Genomic DNA, 20,228 nt, shown 5'->3' on the forward strand with positions numbered 1-20,228 from the left:
TTGTCCCATACAGTCTGTGTGTAAAGGTCCCTAGTTGGTCTGAGGCTCTTACTTGTAATATGGTAAACTTTATTTAATCAGCTGGTATTTTTGAGCTAGCTGCTGATGTATTTTCCTGGCCACATAGTCATATCTGTGTGACTTCATCTCTGTGATCACACTGCATCCTGCAGTGACATCCTGGATTGTTTCTGGGGTCAGGGGCATCGTCAACATGTATCCTCTGTTACTCCAGGGGTCCTTAGTGATATTTTTCTTGTATTTCCTTGTGTTGATTACCCAGTCTTGGATGCTGAGCAGGAATGCTTTGATCTTGGGGAAAGAGCCTTCCACTCACGAGCCATGCATTCAAAGTCATCTTATCAGTGAAGTGTTAATGGAAGTCATTGAAGTGTCTGCCATGGAGTGCTTTCTTCACCCATCTTTCTGTCTTTCTTTCTTCTGTATAAGTGAGTAGGGTCTCCTTGTTGAGGTTGAGTGGTGTGTGCTGTTTGTCTATCTTTCTCATGGCTTGGTAGATTCATGCTGTGTTTTCATGGAAGTAATCCCACAGGTTCTTAACTGCCTTCTTCTCTTATTCAAAGAGAAGTCCCCTCCTTCTCTCTTTACAGGCCATGGTCAGTCTCTTGATGGTCGACTTTGGGTGGTGTTGGCACATTTTGGTCAACATTATCCTAGTTGATCTCATAGTTTCCTCCAGCTTGGTTTTGGCCCAATCTGATCACGAAGGAGTAAGCTAGAATTGGGAACCAACCATTCAGCTTTGTATTTAGCAGGCTTCTGAGTCTCTGATGGTATTTCTCAGAGACTTGGTCAAGTGAGCCTTGATCTCCTTGTATTCTAACTGTTGAGCCTGCATCATCCCCAGATATTTCCACATCTCTATCTTTGTCATGGCTTCAATCTCTTCACAGGTTTTTAGATGGTAGTTCTGGTCAACTGGATTTCTCTGATGCAACCCATGGGTCACGCATTTGTAAAGGCCAAATTACATTCTTATGTCAGTGCTAAACTCTTCAGTGAGCTGGAGTAGCTAATGGAGTTGATTCTTGGCTGCTGCAAAGAGTTTGATGTTATCCATGTACATCAGGGGTATACATGTTTTTTCTTTCTTCTTTCATGATATATCTGTACATGCTGTTGTTGAGCATGCACAGTGGGTTGAATGCTAGGCAGAACCACAGTAGACTCAGTGCATCTCCATAGAAGATTCCTCTTCTCATAGAGATTGGTCTGGTCATTCTGTTCTCAACCTTGATGGCGGTCTCTTCCACCTCACCATGGTTGCTTGTAGGAAGAATATCAGTGTTGGGTTAACTTTGTAGATCTCCAGTGTCTCTATCAGCAAGCTATGAGGCATGGAGTTGAAGGTCTTGTGGCAGTCAATGCATTCCATATACAGGTGACAGTGTTTCATGTAGGCTTGCTATGTAAATTCTGCATCAATGGCCAAATACTTCTTTGCATCCTTTTCTCATCTGCTTACATCCCTTCTCCTACTGAGCCATGACGTTCTGGCACTCCAAATGGTTTGATATCTTTTTTGGTTATTCATCTGGTCAAGATTTTGTACATTGTTGGGAGACAGGTAACTACCAACAATGGTCTCTGGTTTCCCTCCTGTTCATTATAGGGGGGCTGCTACACTGGCACAATAATCTGCTGTGCAGATGGAATCTAGTGTTATTTAATTATTGCAGTAATAGTAGTAGTAGTAGTGGCATGTGATGCAAGAAAGCAAATGTATGAGCTTATGCAGCATCAGCCAAAAAAAAAAAAAAAAAATCACACCATTCCCTCCAAATGCCTGTCCAGTTCCTCCTTAAATTTATTCAACCTATCAACTTCCACAACGACAGATGGAAGTTTGTTCCAGCAATTAACCACCCACTGGCTAAAGACAAATTTCTGCACATCTATTCTACATCTGTCTTTTCTTAATTTGAATTTATGCCCCCTTAGGTTCGTAATCTGAACAAGGTGGAAGGATCCCATCAGAATTCAGCGTGCTCAACCCATTCAAGGCCTTATACACCTCAATCAGATCACCGTGCAGTTTCCTAGTCTCCAGCCACTGTAATTTGCAGAACTTAAGCCTCTCTTGGTAAGAGGATCCCTTCATTCCCCTCACCAATCTTGTTGCACTTCTCTGTACACGCTCAAGCAAATCTACATCCTTCCTAAAATGAGGCCTCCAGACCTGTACGCAGTACTCAAGGTGTGGCCTGACCATTGCCTTATACAGAGGGACAATCACCTCCTTCTCCCTGCTAGCAAAATTCCTATGTATCATTGACAAAACCCCATGACCTGCCCTGGCAGCCTGTCTGCATTGCTCAGAAAACTTCATATTTGACTGCACAATTACTCCCAGGTCTTTTTCATTTTCTACCACCTTAAGTGTAGTACCACACAGTTGGTACATTTCTCTGGGGTTACTTCTACCCATATGCAGTACTTTGCATTTGTCAAGGTTAAACTTCAGTTGCCACTTCTTAGCTGATCTGCCCAAATTATCTAGATCCTGTTGCAGTAGCACACTGCCATTACTGTCATTAACAACCCTGCCAACCTTCGTATCATCTGCAAACTTCAACACTAAGCCTGATATACCTTCATCAATATCATTGATAAATATACAAAACAACAGTGGACCCAACACCGAAACCTGTGGGACTCCACTAATAACATTAGTCCAAGAAGAGCAGCACCCATTGATTACCACCCTCTGTCTTCTTGCACTTAACCATCCTTTTATCCATTGTAGCAACTTACCCTTAATACCATTCTGCTCCAATTTGTACAATAGTCTTCCATGCGCAACAGTGTCAAAAGCTTTCCTGAAATCAAAATATATGATATCAAAATTATTTTTTGCATCTAGTTCCTTTGTAACCACATCATAATATCCTATCAAATTTGTCAGACAAGACTTTCCCTTAACAAACCCATGCTGTGTCTGAATTATTGCTGCAGTCTTGTCTAGATGATCCTGCAATGCATCTTTAACCAGCGACCATCTTTAACCATCTTTAACCCGGAACAGAAGTTAAACTAACTGGTCTGTAATTACTCGTGTCACCCTTCGATCCCCCTTTGTGAATTGGGGATACATTTGCACATCTCAAGTCCGTGGGAAACTCCCCTGAGTCCACGGATGCTCTCATAATTATGGCTAAGGGTTTGCTTAGTTGCTTTGCCGCCTCCTTTAATATAACCAGATAGATCTCATCCACCCCAGGTGCTTTTCTTACGTTTAACTTCAACAATTTCTCTTCCACTTAATTTAAAAACTGTCGGAGACCACTGTACTCGCCTTTACGGAAGCAAAAACCCTTTCCTTTACCCCTGATGGTAATTAAATCTTTAAGTAAATCCCACGTCAGTACACTGTGATCACTGCCACCTAGTGGTTCTTTTATCTGCAAATTCCTAATACATGAATACTCACTGCTGATAACCAGATCAAGAGTATTACTTTCTCTGGTTGCCTCTCGAACATGCTGCTGCAGAAAACAATCATCCAATAAATCCACAAAAGTCTGTCTAGTGTATGAGTGCCCAACCCACAAGTTCCAGTCAATATCTGGGAAGTTAAAATCCCCCATTATAAGACATTCCGATTTACTAGCCCACTCTATTTCTCTGTACAATTGTTCACTGTACTCATTCAAGTCATTAGGCCTATAACACACTCCTACTCTAATTTTTGCTTTCGCAGTGCTTATGTCACACCAAACTGACTCAACAGTGCACTGTTCATCTTTATCAACTGGATGCACTTTTTTTAGCCATTGTTTTTTGTAGCCATTGTTTTTGTATAGTGGTAGGGAATTCAAATTTTTTTTAATTGAGGTAGCTAGTTGGCTCTAACGCATAATTATATAGTAGTACGCTTCACTGTTTCTATTTAATAGTTTCTATTCAAATACTATTGACATTTAATTTATTGATTTTATTAATTTAAACTACCATGCCCCAAACTAGAGCAGCAAAGCAACGGGCACAAAGTGGCAGGAGTGCTGTGACTCGTGGGAGAACTGAGGGGGGCGATTCTCAAACGCATCACAGCTTAAAAAATGTGCAGCTTGTGAAATGTTTGCCGAACTCTCTGGAACGGAACATGATATTGCCATGGGGGATGTCTTTGTGTGTGCGCGATGTAAGGAGTGTAAGGAAATCAGGTGACAACTCAGCGTTGTTATGGCCCTATATGAGAGTTTGAAGGACAGGGTGGATGCTCTCGAAAGATCTAAATTGAGGGGCCCATCAGGCTCTCAGCTGCCCACATCAACGCCAGAGCTTGCACTTGGTCATCACGCAACACAGCGGCAACCCCTAAGGCAGAATGCGCTGGTCCCACAGGAACTAGTAGTTGTTGGTGACTCTATTGTCAGGGAAACGGGGAACATGCTTTGCAAAAAGGATAGGTGGAACAGGACCAGGGTATGTCTGCCAGGGGCAAAGGTTGATGACATTGTAGAGCGGATATCATCTTTCAAGGGCACAAAAGGTGATATAGTTGTACACGTTGGCACTAATGATATTAAGAGTAGGAGACCGGCAGAATTACTTAACAAGTACAGGTCACTGTTGAAAAAAAGGCGTGAAATAGGGTTGAATTTGAAAGTGTCTGCAATTCTGCCCAGACACGATAGGAGGGAGTACATGATGAGAGCCTTGTCGATCAATTCGGCCCTGGAAAGATTGTGCAAGGCTCAAGGGGTAGAATTTTTTTCAGCCTGGACTGTACTTATTAACAGGAGAGATTGCTTCTACAGGGATGGGATACACTTAAATAGAAAGGGTGCAAGAATATTTGCTGATGCTATCGAGGCAGTGTTAGGTGGGTCGGAAAACTGCTAGTTTGGGGGGATACAAAGAATAATAATTTAACAGCAACCGCAGGCAGAGGTGAAGGTGATTCTTGCACAACTTCTATTAGAATAAGTAGCGACCTGGAGCGAGGGGTGTTGGGGGTTTCAGGGACAGATGGCATTCATCATGGAATAGTTGGGTATATGGGATGTGTTAGAGTGGCTGGGAATAGGAATAGGTGCATGTATACTTGCATGTATACCAATGCTAGAAGTATAGTAAATAAATTTGATGAATTTGAAGTGTTGGTCAAGACATCAAAGGCAGATATTGTTGGGATAGCAGAGACGTGGTGTCACAAAGATATAAGGAATGCAGAACTGGAATTTGGGGAGTACAATGTGTACAGAAAGGATAGACAGGACAGAAAGGGAGGGGGTGTTATGCTGTTAATTAAGAAAAACATAAAATCAAAGGAAGTGCACCCAGTTAATATAGATGAACAGTGCTCTGTTGAGTCAGTTTGGTGTGAGATAAGCACTGCGAAAGGAAAAATAAGAGTAGGAGTGTGTTATAGGCCTAATGACTTGAAAGAGTACAATGAACAATTGTACAGAGAAATAGAGTGGGCCAGTAAATCAGAATGTCTTATAATGGGGATTTTAACTTCCCAGATATTGACTGGAACTTGTGGGTTGGTCACTCACACACTAGTCAGACTTTTGTGGATTTATTGGTTGATTGTTTTCTGCAGCAGCATGTTCGAGAGGCAACCAGAGAAAGTAACATTCTTAATCTGGTTATCAGCAGTGATCATTCGTGTATTAAGAATTTGCAGATAAAGGAACCACTAGGTGGCAGTGATCACAGTGTGCTGAAGTGGGATTTACTCAAAGAGGTAACTTCCGTCAGGGGTAAAGGAAAGGGTTTTTGCTTCCGTAAAGGGGAGTACAGTGGTCTCAGACAGTTTTTAAATTCTGTACAGTGGGATCAACTGACGATGTTACCAACAGTAAATTCTAAGTGGGAAGCATTCAAGGAATTAATCGTGGAAGCTACTAGACTTTTCATACCGATTAAGAAATATTGTTCAAGGTTTAGGCCTAAATGGTTATCAAATGAACTAATGAGACTCGTGACAGAGAAGAAAAATGCATGGGATGCATATAAATTATCAGGCGACACAGAAGCCTGTGGCAGATATAAGCTAGTCTGTAATCAGGTCACAAAGGAGGTTCGGCAGGCGAAGGCGGATTACGAGAAATCTTTGGCAAAAGATGCTAAGAAAAACAGCAAGGATTTATTTACTTATATAAACTCTAAAAGGAAGGGGATGAATCTGATTGGTCCACTTGACATCTATGGTTCGACTGTTGATGATCCTGCTCAGATAGCAAACAAACTGAATGAGTATTTTGCATCTACATTCACACGTGAGGAATTATTACAGTTTGAAAATGGAAGAAGGTTGTCAAATTGTATCAGGATACTTACTGATTTTGTAATAACTGAGAGCAAAGTGGAGGAGAAATTGTTGAAGTTAAACATAAGAAAGGCACCTGGGGTGGATGGAATCTATCCAGTTATTTTAAAGGAGGCGGCAAAGCAACTAAGCAAACCCTTAGCCATAATTATGAGAGCATCCTTAAACTCAGGGGAGGTTCCCACTGACTGGAGATGTGCAAATGTATCCCAATTAACAAAGGTGGATCGAAGGGTGATACGAGTAATTACAGACCAGTTAGTTTAACTTCTGTTCCGGGTAAAATAATGGAGTCACTGGTTAAAGATGCATTTCAGGATCATCTAGACAAGACTGCAGCAATAATTCAGACACAGCATGGGTTTGTTAAGGGAAAGTCTTGTCTGACAAATTTGATTGGATATTATGATGTGGTCACAAAGGAACTGGATGCAAAAAATAATTTTGATATCATATACTTGGATTTCAAGAAAGCTTTTGACACTGTTGCACATGGAAGACTACTGTACAAATTGGAGCAGAATGGTATTAAGGGTAAGTTGCTACAATGGATAAAAGGATGGTTAAGTGGGAGAAGACAGAGGGTGGTAATCAATGGGTGCTGCTCTTCGTGGACTAATGTTATTAGTGGAGTCCCACAGGGTTCGGTGTTGGGTCCACTGTTGTTTTGTGTATTTATCAATGATATTGATGAAGGTATATCAGGCTTAATGTCGAAGTTTGCAGATGACACAAAGGTTGGCAGGGTTGTTAATGACAGTCATGGCAGTGTGCTACTGCAACAGGATCTAGATAATTTGGGCAGATGGGCTAAGAAGTGGCAACTGAAGTTTAACCTTGACAAATGCAAAGTACTGCATATGGGTAGAAGTAACCCCAAAGAAATGTACCAACTGTGTGGTACTACACTTAAGGTGGTAGAAAATGAAAAAGACCTGGGAGTAATTGTGCAGTCAGATATGAAGTTTTCTGAGCAATGCAGACAGGCTGCTAGGGCAGGTCATGGGGTTTTGTCAATGATATATAGGAATTTTGCTAGCAGGGAAAAGGAGGTGATTGTCCCTCTGTATAAGGCAATGGTCAGGCCGCGCCTTGAGTACTGCGTACAGGTCTGGAGGCCTCATTTTAGGAAGGATGTAGATTTGCTTGAGCGTGTACAGAGAAGAGCAACACGATTGGTGAGGGGAATGAAGGGATCCTCTTACCAAGAGAGGCTTAAGTTCTGCAAATTGCAGTGGCTGGAGACTAGGCACCTGCGCGGTGATCTGATTGAGGTCTATAAGGCCTTGAATGGGTTGAGCACGCTGAATTCTGATGGGATCCTTCCACTTGTTCAGTTTACGAACCTACGGGGACATAAGTTCAAATTAAGAAAGGACAGATGTAGAATAGATGTGCGGAAATTTGCCTTTAGCCAGCGGGTGGTTAATTGCTGGAACAAACTTCCATCTGTCGTTGTGGAAGTTGACAGGTTAAATAAATTTAAGGAAGAACTGGACAGGCATTTGGAGGGAATGGTGTGATTTTTTTTTTTTTTGGCTGATGCTGCAAAAGCTCCTACACTTGCTTTCTTGCATCACGTGCCACTACTACTACTACTTCTTTTGATTTTATGTTTTTCTTTATTAACAGCATAACACCTCATCCCTTCCTATCCTGTCTATCCTTTCTGTACACATTGTACTCCCCAAATTCCAGTTCGGCATTCCTTATATCTATGTGACACCATGTCTCTGATATCCCAACTATATCCACCTTTGATGTCTTGACCAACACTTCAAATTCATCAAATTTATTTACTATACTTCTAGCATTGGTATACATGCAAGTATACATGCACCTATTCTTATTCTTAGTTACTCTAACACATCCCATATACTCACCTGTTTCACGATGACTGCCATCCGTCCCTGAAACCCCCAACACCCCTCGCTCCAGGTCGCTACTTATTCTAATAGAAGTTGTGCAAGAATCACCTTCACCTCTGCCTACGGCTAATGTTAAACTATTAGTCCTTGTATCCCCCCCAAGCTATCAGTTTTCCGACCCACCTAACACTGCCTCGATGGCATCAGCAAATATTCTTGCACCCTTTCTATTTAAGTGTATCCCATCCCTGTAGAAGCAGTCTCTCCTGTTAATAAGTACAGTCCAGGCTGAAAAAAATTCTATCCCTTGAGCCTTGCACAATCTTTCCAATGCCGAATTGATCGACAAGGCTCTCATCATATACTCCCTCCTATCGTGTCTGGGCAGAATTGCAGACACTTTCAAATTCAACCCTAATTCACGGCTTTTTTTCATCAGTGACCTGTACTTGTTAAGTAATTCTGCCGGTCTCCTACTCTTAATATCATTAGTGCCAACGTGTACAACTATATCACCTTTTGTGCCCCTAAAAGATGATATTTGCTCTACAACGTCATCAACCTTTGCCCCTGGCAGACATACCCTGGTCCTGTTCCACCTATCCTTTTTACAAAGGATGTTTCCCGTTTCCCTGACAATAGAGTCACCAACAACTACTAGTTCCTTTGGGACCAGTGCAATCTGCCTTTGGGGTTGCTGCTGTGTCGCGTGATGACCAATGCAAGCTCTGGCTTTGATGTGGGCAGCTGAGAGCCTGATGGGCCCCTCAATTTAGAACTTTCGAGGGCATCCACCCTGTCCTTCAAACTCTCATATAGGCCCATAACAATGTTGAGTTGTCGCCTGATTTCCTTACACTCCTTACATCGCGCATACACAAAGCCATCCCCCATGGCAATATCATGTTCCGTTCCAGAGAGTTCGGCAAAAATTTCACAAGTTGCACATTTTTTTAGGCTGCGATGTGTTGGAGAATCACCCCCCTCAGTTCTCCCCCGAGTCACAGCACTCCTGCCACTTTGTGTCCGTTGCTTTGCTGCTCTAGTTTGGGGCATGCTATTTTAAATTAATGAGATTAAAAAATTAAATTAATTAAATGTCAATACTACGCTATCTAATAGAAACAGTGAAGCGTATTAATCTATATAATTATGCGTTAGATCTACCTGGCTATCTCAATGAAAAATTTGAATTTCCTACCACTATATACAAAAACAATGGCTGCAAGATTCGAACGAAAATAACGGTTTTATGTAAATTAAGTAGTAATCCACAAAAACTCTTTATCTAAATTAAAATAAAAATAACCAGCGTAACTATAACTATAATACTACATATTAAGTACAATATAAAATAACAATTATGTAAATAAAAAGTCAAACACTTATCGGTTTTTCGGAGCCTGTAACTCACAGATGTAATTTTTAAAGAGAGTCAGTGCCCTCTCCTGTCTATGGGTACCTCCCCTGAGTCCAAAGAAGCTCTCATAATTATGGCTAAGGGTTTGCTTACTTCCTTTGCTGCCTCCTTTAATATCAAGGGATAGATCCCATCCACCGTTTTTATGTTTATCCTCAACAATTTCTCCTCCACTTTCCTCTCAGTTGTTAAAAAATCGTCTAGCTCACTGCCAGAGTTTACTTCACCTCTGGCATTCCCCTTCCTGAATAACTCCTTATGTGTGAATGTAGATGCAATATTTTCGTTTAGTTTGTTATCTACCTGAGCAGGATCAACAACAGTTGAACCATCGATATCAAGTGGACCAATCTGATTCATTCCCTTCTTTCTAGAATTTACATAAGTAAAGAACTCTTTGCTGTTTTTCTTTGCATCCCTTGCCAAAGATTTCTCGTAATCTGCCTTCGCATGCTTAACCTCCTTTGTAACTTGGTTACAGATCAACTTATATCTATCATAGGCTTCTGTGTCACGGTTTAATTTACATGTATCCCATGCATTTTTCTTCTCTGCCATATATCTCATTAGTTCATCTGACATCCATTTAGGCCTAAACCTTGAACAATATTTCTTAGTTGGTATGTAAAGCCTAGTAGCTTCCAAGATAAGTTCTTTGAATGCTTCCCATTTTGAATTTGCTGTTGGTAACATCATCAGTTGGTCCCACCGTATAGAATTTAAATACTGCCTCAGACCACAATAGTCGCCTTTACAAAAGCAAAAACCATTCCCTTTACCCCGGATGGTAGTTACCTCTTTGAGTAAATCCCACTTCAGCACACTGTGATCACTGCCACCTAGTGGTTCCTTTATCATGATGTTTTTGACCTTGATGGAGGTCCTCCATTTTGCCCTGGTTGCTTCTAGGAAGTGAGTCAGTGTTGGGTTTACTCTGTAAGTCAAGATAGTAGCTTGCAATTAATTCGAACAAAATACCATCTGATTCAACCTTTTTTTTTTTTTTTTTTTTTCAATTAATTTATCTCCCCTTGTGAGTATTGTCCAAGAAAGAATAAGACCATCATTACACTTACTCAATCCATTTACAGCCTTAAACGCTTTAATCAGGTTTCCTCAAAGTGTACAGTTTCTAAGCAAGGTATGCATAACCAAAGTTTTTTGTGGTAAGAGTCTCCTTTACGTTCTTTTCTAATCTGGATGTTCCGTTTTGCACCCTCTGCAAGAGATGACTTAGAATCAGTGGACTTTTCTAAGTTTCATATGTTTTTCTTTGAAGCCGTAAGTTTATCCAGCTTGTCTAAATAGAACGCCCGAACAGCACCACATCTACACTCCTGTTATTAGAATCCAGCTAAATTTAAATATTTGCACATGGAAATTTTGCAACTTCCTAAGTGAAAAGAAACCTTATAAGAAGTATTCATTATAGTTATTGACCACCTTTGCTGTTGCAAAGATGGAACTAATGTTAACAGGTTAAAAAAAATGGAACACAATGAAAAATCTTTCATCAAAAACAAAGATAATATGTTCAACATCAATAGCACTTTTCTGTTCTTATTAGGTTCTTTTTAATATTTTTAACCAATGGGTAAAAGAGGTTGGATGCCATTCCTGTAAAATTTATTTGTGCCTCCTAATGTTATGTAGATTTTTATATAAAAACTGAAATTGTACTATACCTCTAAAGAATCTTAAGCTTTTCAACTTTCTGATTTAGTAACGACACGCTATTATTTGATAATGATGTGAGGTTTTGGTTGTTAAAGTTAAGGAGAGGGGTGTTTCAATAACAGGAAATGGGAGGGAAACCATATAGGAAACTAAGATTCTAGATGGTCTCAATCGACTGAGAAGGAAGCACAAGAGTGAATACTGATGAATAATAGAATAATTTTGAAGTGTCCATTAAGAAAACTAAGAATGCATAAACATTTTAAAAAATATAGCATGAGGAGCATGCTAAAGTGTATAAATAAGAAACTGACTAGGCTATTAGAAGCTAAAAAATATGTAGTACAGGAGAGGTACAGAGTGATGAAATGATGTGAAGCATATGGCTTCATTATAATTTGGATTCATTTTGGTATCAGCATATATTTTTGAATTAAAATTCTATGTGTATAAATATATACATGTATATAACCTATATATATATTTATATTTCTGTGCACTGTGGTTATAGGAAATTGAATAGTGATCTGTGCATCTGATACTGTTCACTTTACTACAACTAAAATTTTCCAAATTCTGGGCTATTAGTGTAATATAGCATGAGGGCAGGAGTGTCTATTTCTGTCCTGATTACTTACTTAAATTAGCATTAGTAGGGCATATGATCCAAGAAAGCAAGCTTATATAGCATCAGCCAAAGGAAAAAAAAAAAAAAAAACTTCCCATTTCACCCATGCATTCACTCCAAATATTTGTCTAGTTCTGCCTTGAACTTATTTAATTTGCTAACCTCCACTACAAACAGACCAGAAGATTGTTCCAACTATCAACCACCCACTGGCTAAAGGTGAATTTCTTTTCTGCACATATATTTTACAACAGACTTTCCTGAAATTTCAATTTATGCCCATTCAAGTGAATAATCTGAGCAAGAGGAAGAATCTCATTAGCACTGAGCTTGCTCAATCGATTCAAGGCCTTATTAGCATTAGTAGAGGCATACGATGCAAGAAAGCAAGCTTATGCAGCATCAGCCAAAAAAAAAAAAAAAAAAAAAAAAAAAAAAGCTCCCATTTCACCCCTCCATTCGTTCCAAATGCCTGTCCAGCTCAGCCTTAAATTTATTTAGGCTATTAGCTTCCACTACAAAAGATGGAAGCCTGTTCCACCAATCAACTACCTGCTGGCTAAAGGAAAATTTCAGCACATCTATTCTACAACTATCTTTCCTCAATTTCAAACTGTGCTCCCTCAGGTTCTTAGTCTAAGCTAGAGGAAGAATCCCATCAGAATTCAGCTTACTCAACCCATTCAAGCCTTATACACCTCAATCAAATCACCTCGCAGGTGCCTACTCTCCAGGTGCTGCAATTTGCAGAACTTAAGCCTTTCTTGGTAAGAGCACTCTTTTGTTCCCCTCACCAATTTTGTTGCCCTTCTGTGTACTTGTTCTAGCAACTCTACATCCTTCCTAAAATGAGGCTCCCACACCTGTACACAGTACTCTAGGTGTGTCTAGGTGTGGCCTGACCACTGTCTTGTATAACGGGATAATCACCTCCCTGTCCCTGCTAGCAAAATTCCTATATATCATTGATAAGACTCCATGAAGTTTAACATTGTCAATGTTAAACTTCAGTTGAACCTCTCAACCCATCTGCTCAACTTTTCCAGATCCTCTTGCGTACTATCATTATTGTCATTAACAACTCTGCCAACCTTCGTATCATCTGGATGGTGCAACCAGTGCAACAGGATCTGTAAAGGTTGAGCAGATGGGGTGAGAGGTGGCAAATGAAGTTTAACATTGACAAATGTAAAGTATTACATATGGGAAACAGCAACCCCAGATCAATGTATCAACTCTGTGGTACTACACTGACAGTGGTTTGGTTTGGTTTGGTTTTTGGTTTTTTATGACGCATTGGCAGCTGTGGCCATAATGCGCCAAGACTATGTAATATTTAAAAAGTTTAAATTCTCAGTGACCTAATTAGTAAGGCCACCATGTCCAGATATATAATAATGTAACAAAAGCATAAATTAAATACAATTAAAAACTTTTATTAATTTAAAATAGCTAAAAACAGCAGACACATTGTCATTGTCAGATAAAATCTGACTGAGTGTATACGGCTCAGTCAGATGGTTAAAAGCGGTAAAACGGATATTGCTAAAATCTGGACAGTCAATTAAAAGGTGTCTGATAGTTAAAGTTGTACCACAGAACACACACATAGGAGGGTCATCAGCCCTCAGCAAAAACGAATGAGTCAAATGACTATGTCCTATGCGGGTCCGGGCAAGAACAACTTCCTCCTTACGATTCCTGCGCAGACTAGACTGCCACGGTTCAATTACAGGCTTTATACAATATAGTTTATTCCCAGTCTGTCTATTCCACAAATCCTGCCATTGGGAATGTATCTTTTGCTGTATTGTTTGCCTGTAGTCTGTATAGGGGACTGACAGGCAACGGTTATTATTGGGAATTGCTGATTTGGCTGCGGCGTCAGCCAAATCATTTCCCTTAATCCCAATGTGGCTAGGAATCCAGCAGAAGCGGATGTCATATTCACGTTCACGGAGGAAGTGAATCTTCTGCTGAATGCTAGACAGAACTGGATGAGAATTATATTTCACGGTTATTAAAGCCTGTAACACGCTGAGAGAGTCAGACTGACAGTGGTAGAGAATGAAAAGGACCTGGGGATAATTGTGTAGGCAGATATAAAGTTCTCTGAGCAGTGCAGACGGGCTGCAAGAGTAGCTCATGGTTTCTTATCAATGATATACAGGAATTTTTCTAGCAGGGATAAGGAGGTGATTATTCCCTTGTATAAGGCAATGGTCAGGCCACATCTTGAGTACTGTATACAGGTCTGGAGGTCTCATTTCAAGAAGGATGTAGGGCTGCTGGAATGAGTACAGAGAAGGGCAACAAGATTAGTGAATGGAACAAAGGGTTGCTCTTATGAAGAAAGGCTTAAGTTTTGCAAATTACAGTGTCTGGAGACTAGGCACCGGCGAGGTGATCTGATAGAGGTGTATAAAGCCTTAAATGATTTGAGCATGCTCAATGCTGATGGGATTCTGCCTCTTGCTCAGAATAATCACCTGAGAGGGCATAAATTCAAATTGAGGAAAAAGACAGATGTAGGATAGATGTCCGGAAATTTGCCTTTAGCCAGCGGGTAGTTGGTTTGTGGAACAGACTTCCATCCCTTGTTGTGGAAGTTGATAGCCTAAATAAATTTAAGGCTCAGCTGGACAGGTATTTCGAACGAATGGAGGGGTGAAGTGGAAGTTTTTTTTTTTTTTTTTTTTTTCCTGGTTGATGCTGCATAAGCTTGCTTTCTTGCATCATATGCCTCTACTAATGCTAATCTGCAAATTTAGCTCTTCATCAATATCACTCATAAATACTGAAAACAACAATTGGCCCAACACCGAACCCAGGGGGATTCCACTAATAACATCAGTGGAGTCCCATTAACATGAAAAGCAGTGTCCACTGATAACAACTCTCTGTCTACTCCCACTCAACCAACCTTTTATCCAGTGCAGCGACTTGCCCTTAATGCCATGCTGCTCCAATTTGTACAGTATCAAAAGCTTTCCTAAAATTCAAGTATATGATATCAAAATTATTCTTTGCATCCGATTCCTTTATGACCACATCATAGTATCCAATCAAATTTGTCAGACAAGACTTCCCCTTAACAAACCCATGCTGTGTCTAAACTATAACTGTAGTCTTGTCTAGATGATCCTGCTTTGCTTCCTTAACTAGTGACTCCATTATTTTCTAACAGGTCTGTAATTACCTGTCACTCTTTGATCCCCCTTTGTGAATTCATGACACATTTGCACATCTCCATGGGGACCTCTCCTGAGTACAAGGAAGCCTTCATAATAATAACTTTCATATTATATTATATTATATAATTTTCCCTCCTGTTAGCTAAATCACTATACAATTGCCTATAACCACAGTACATAAAAATATAACTATATATAGGTTATACTAAGCTCTATCTTTGCAGCCATTCCCAAGATGCCTCCGTAGCCAGGTGGGCAGGAGCAGCAGTGCGTAGCACACGCTTCTTGAGTAGACCGGGGTTCGAGCCCGTGCCCACCAAATATGGAGGATGCGGAAAGGTCAGGGAATGACCACTGCATATCCCCAGAGCAATATGGCCTTAGTTGCTAATGCTCCTAAAAACCAAATAACAACAACAACAACAACAACATTCCCAAGATAGGTGAGTAGATGTACACATATACAGAAACCCCATAAATAACACAGTAGTATATTAATATTTTTAAATTCACATAATTCGGTAGTCTGGTTGATTTAGATTTATTTATTGTATATTTATGATTTATCATTTTTGATTATTGTTTTTAAACTGATTATGCAACTTTTACTAAGTGTTTTAAACTTTCATTTACTGTTGAACAGGTATAACCAATTATTAGGAAGGCAACTTTCTGTATGATGTGTAGTTAACAAATAAATAAATAAAATATACAAAAGCACGAATTATGTACGTAGTGTAAAACAGTAAAGTAATTTACAGTACAGGAAAAGTTATTCATAATAAATGGTAAATAACAGTATATAGTTATGTATTCATTCTAGAATGTATATCATCCACATTAAGGTCTGAACAACTGAGATAATCATAAGCAGAAGGTTAAAGATTTATGGGAAAAAAAAAAAGCAGGGTTATGTTCAGCAAATGTTTTTTGCTGAACAATTATGCAAGCTCCTGACCTGCATAAGGATAAGTGCAGTCCCAAATTTCTTTCGTTAATAATAAAACTCTAAATGATAGAATATAAATCACATAAAACTAATGAAGAGATAAAATAACTAATCATGAATATAAGTTGAAACTGTTAACTGATAAAATTACTTACTTGTGTAATTGTTAAATATATGCGATCTGTTAATGGCGTGATAACCAGTCTTCCATTCAACCCCATGTACTCATAACCGTAATTGAAGACTCCACTGCACTGTCGTACTATCAGTTCATCTGGTTCACGTTCCCAGTAAAAACGCAACTGACTTTCCCACTCAAATTCTTGGGCATCCAATATACTTGCAATAAAAAATTAGGCATAAAAGCTACTTACACATTCATCACACTTGTGCATAAAACTACATAAAACTAACGCACAATGAATTCCACACTCTTCGGTAATTTATTTATTTTTTGAGGCAATCCATTGTTTCTCAATGTAAGCATCATATATTTACAATGTATGCACATTTGTATGCATATTATGAGATCAAAGTAGAAATGATATATAGTATCATTCGTCTCAGAATTTACAAGTAAGGGGGGGAATGAACATTAAAAAGTTCATCCCCTCCCTTTGAACATGAAAAGATTTTTTTTTTCTGAACACTGCTCTCTCACATGTCCATCCCCTCCAGAGGGATGGACAGGTAAGGTAGTTTTTTCTTCCTTAAATTTATTCAAACTACCCACTTCCACAACAACGGATGGAAGTATGTCAATCAACAATCAATAATCAACCACCTGCTGGCTGAAAGCAAACTTCTGCATATCTATACTGCAGCCATCCTTCCTCAATTCCAATTTATGCCACTCATGTTTAGTTTCAGGAAAAGGAATCCACAGTGTTGTTTTTAAGCAGCACCAATGGTCACCCATAACTTCACTTTTGTTTCTCTGTGAAGCATACAGAACTATGAAAAGGCCAGAATATGTGTAAAGTGCAATTCATCAGTGTAAGTTTAGTGTACGATTGTACTGTTTTTCTGGCCATTTAGTCATGGAGCCCCTATTGCAGTCCCATGTTGCCCGTCATCCATCACCTTGAGGAAGGAGGCCAGGCAGTAATTAAGAAGAAAACTCTGGCTAGCCTGCCACAGAGTCACATGAGCTTTCGATGCCGGGACCAGTGAGAAAAAGAAAAGAAAAAAAAAATTTTTTTATTAGGAAAGGAGTACATAGGGATAGTTGAAGACAGGAGAAGAGAGAGTGTGAAGGGACAGTTGTAGTGAAGGCAATTGCCTGAAGTAGTGGCTTGGTAGCTATTGCCTAGGTGAAGAATGAAAAGAGGTAATGTGAGGATGTGAAGTAGGGAGGCTAAGTGGAAAGCATAGGAGCAGAGTGTCTTGTGATTACACAAAATGGCACTTTGTGTCTGCCAAGGCACTAGCAAACTGCTGGCAAGTCAGCAAGACCATCAAGGTATGAAAAGGCTTCCTGAGTAAATCTGGAAAAAGCATTACAACAGGGATGAATTAATGTTCAGCACCTTGTGGGAAAACATGAATGGTAGTGATAAGGATGGCCCTAAGATCATCATAGTTTGGGCAGTGATAAATAATATGTGCATGCCCAGTTCTTGGGGGCACCACAATTGCATAATGGATTTTGAGTGATACCACAGCTAGCAAGCGTACATTTCAATAAGCCATGTCTGGTTTTAACAATGTTACATGTTATATATAATCTGGGAGAGAACCAAGGAGGAGGCTTGGGATGCGTGATGGCAACTTGAAGTAGGAAAAGTTTGGGGGTTTCGTCCCATCAAGATTGCCACTACCAAACAAGATGTTCATTGAGTTTCATGTTTTCCATAAAACAGTTGGCACCCTTCCAGCAGAAGTTGATCACTAAGTTAAGTACTTCACCTCTGAGGAGCTTGTTGGTCACAATGCAATTGACAAGTTGCCAGGGATTATCAGGGAGATTAAGGAACATCAGGATTCCCTTCTTTTAACTCTGATTAGTCTGGAGTTGTTCCTGAGTCGTTGATAAGTGAGGAGGATCTGGCATATCATGTTGTAACTTTTTTTTTTGGCTGTGAACTGAACAACAAAGACAGTCCAAGTCAGAGGACCACCATGGGACAGCACTGACTGCAAGTTTCCTCTACTTTAGAGCAGCATCAGTGGTTTGTTGGATAATGATAACAAGAGGAATTTGAAGCACAGAATAAAAGGGCTGTAAAAGAAAGCGCAGGTTGTTTTCAGGGCGCTGGGTTTTAAATGAGGCCTGGATAAGTGGACAATGAGGCCTGGATCAGTAGACAATGAGACCTGGATCAGTGGACTGACCAAGGGCAAAAGTAATGACCCTGTGAACTGAGGTGGGGCCTCGTGTACATACCAGTCTTGGAAAAGGTGAGAGACAAATCTTTAGGAAAGGGTAACATCTATGGTGCTTTTCCATAGGGTAGTGGAGAAAGTAGAAAGGTTAATTCAGGTTAATTAAGTACATTGGGCTGTGATATAAGAAGAAAGTTCTCCAACAGCTGCCTATGGTGAGAGCCCACGCGAGGTAGTGCTATGCCACAATGAAGAGTGGCAGTTGGCATTCATGCACATGGCTAAACTTATTGAGAACTATGACAGCAGACGGCATTGGATGACCTGCATGAGGACAGCAATATCCTCATGCAGGCATAGATGGAAATAAGGTAAAGTGAGCCAAGAGCCATGGAAATTTGGGAGCAAATACCATTGGCATGCACAGGGAGTTTACTTTCATAACAGCAATTTTTGGGTTTATAATGATAATGATAACCCATGATGCTTCAGTAGAGCATTCCACAATTTAGTAGCTTCTATGATAGAACTGAAGTTTATTTGAATGGGTATAAGGCTCTTGCATTAGCAAAACATCAATGGCGTCTTCTTTGGCAGTAACCTTGATATGATCCACAAAAGCCCTGGACTGTTGCACATTGATTTTTAAGAATTTGATCAGGTATGACCATATTCCTAAGAGAGTGTAGCCATAGTTGGTTTTCAGCTGAATAAGCCTCTTTCCTTTTAAATACACAGGAGAGGTAGAATCTCTAATACAGTGAGAAGAGAAAGAATGCCATCAACTGAGCTCAAACCATTCAAGTCTTTAAATGCTAAAATCAGATCTCCTTGCCTAGTCTCCAGACACAGAATTTGAATAATTTCAGCCTTTCTTCATAAGAGCACCCTTTGTTCTCTTCACCAATTGCACTGCCCTTCTCTGCACCCATTCCAGCAGTTCTACATCCTTCCAAAAATGAGGCCTCCAAGATCTGTACGAACTCAAGATGTGGGGTAAACCATGGCCATGAACAAAGGGATAATCACCTCTTTATTCCAGCTAGCAAAGTTCCTGTATATAATTAACAAAACAACATCAGCTGTCCTAGAAGCCTGTTTGCACTGCTCAGAGATCTTCATATCTGACCACATAATTATCCCTAGGTCGTTTTCATTTTCCACTTCCTTTTCCACATGACAACCTGAATAGTACCACGCAGTTGGTATGTTAACATGGGATTACTGCTACTCATATGCAGTACCCTGCATTTATCAATGTTAAACTTAAACTACCATTTCTCAGCCCAATGGCCAAATTTATTTTTCTAGATCTTTTTTGCAATAGCTTACGTTCATTACTGTCATTAGCCACCCTGCCCACTTTTGTATCACCTGAAAACTTACACATTAAGCCTGATATACCTTCATCAATATCATAAATAATATTGAGCCTGATATACCTTAATCAATATCATAAATAATATTGAGCCTGATATACCTTAATCAATATCATAAATAATATTGAAATAAATAATCAATTGAAATCAAACTCTAGGGGCCTCCATTAACATTAATAACATTGGTTCACGAAGAGCAGTGCCCATTAATAACCACTCTGTCTTTTCCCACTCAACTACCCCTTTATCCATATTGCTCCGGTTTGTGCAGCAGTCTTTAATGTGCAACAGTATCAAAAGTCTTTACGAAACCCAAGTGTATAATATTGAAATTATTTTTTGCATTTAGCACCTTTCTCACTGCATCACAGTGTCCAATCAGATTGGTCAGACATGACTGCCCCTTAATAAAAAATCCATGCTGTGACTATAGTAGAATTACATTCCAGTCTAGATGGTCCTGCATTACTATTTTAAACAGTGACTA

General features: G+C 39.7%; 1 protein-coding gene across 1 annotated transcript in view; it reads right to left on the reverse strand.

The window, feature by feature from the left end:
* The window catches only part of Dhc98D (Dynein heavy chain at 89D), a 971,787-nt gene that overhangs the window by 718,392 nt on the left and 233,167 nt on the right, over positions 1-20,228 (reverse strand). Inside the window, exon 18 of the mRNA XM_090387912.1 lies at positions 16,193-16,376. Within this exon, the coding sequence (XP_090244038.1) occupies positions 16,193-16,376 (184 nt within the window). The remainder of the gene's footprint in view (positions 1-16,192; positions 16,377-20,228) is intronic.

Source organism: Mastigoproctus giganteus, chromosome 2, assembly GCF_048544385.1.
Source record: "Mastigoproctus giganteus isolate SK-2022 chromosome 2, ASM4854438v1, whole genome shotgun sequence".
In the NCBI taxonomy this organism is placed as follows: Eukaryota; Metazoa; Arthropoda; class Arachnida; order Uropygi; family Thelyphonidae; genus Mastigoproctus; species Mastigoproctus giganteus.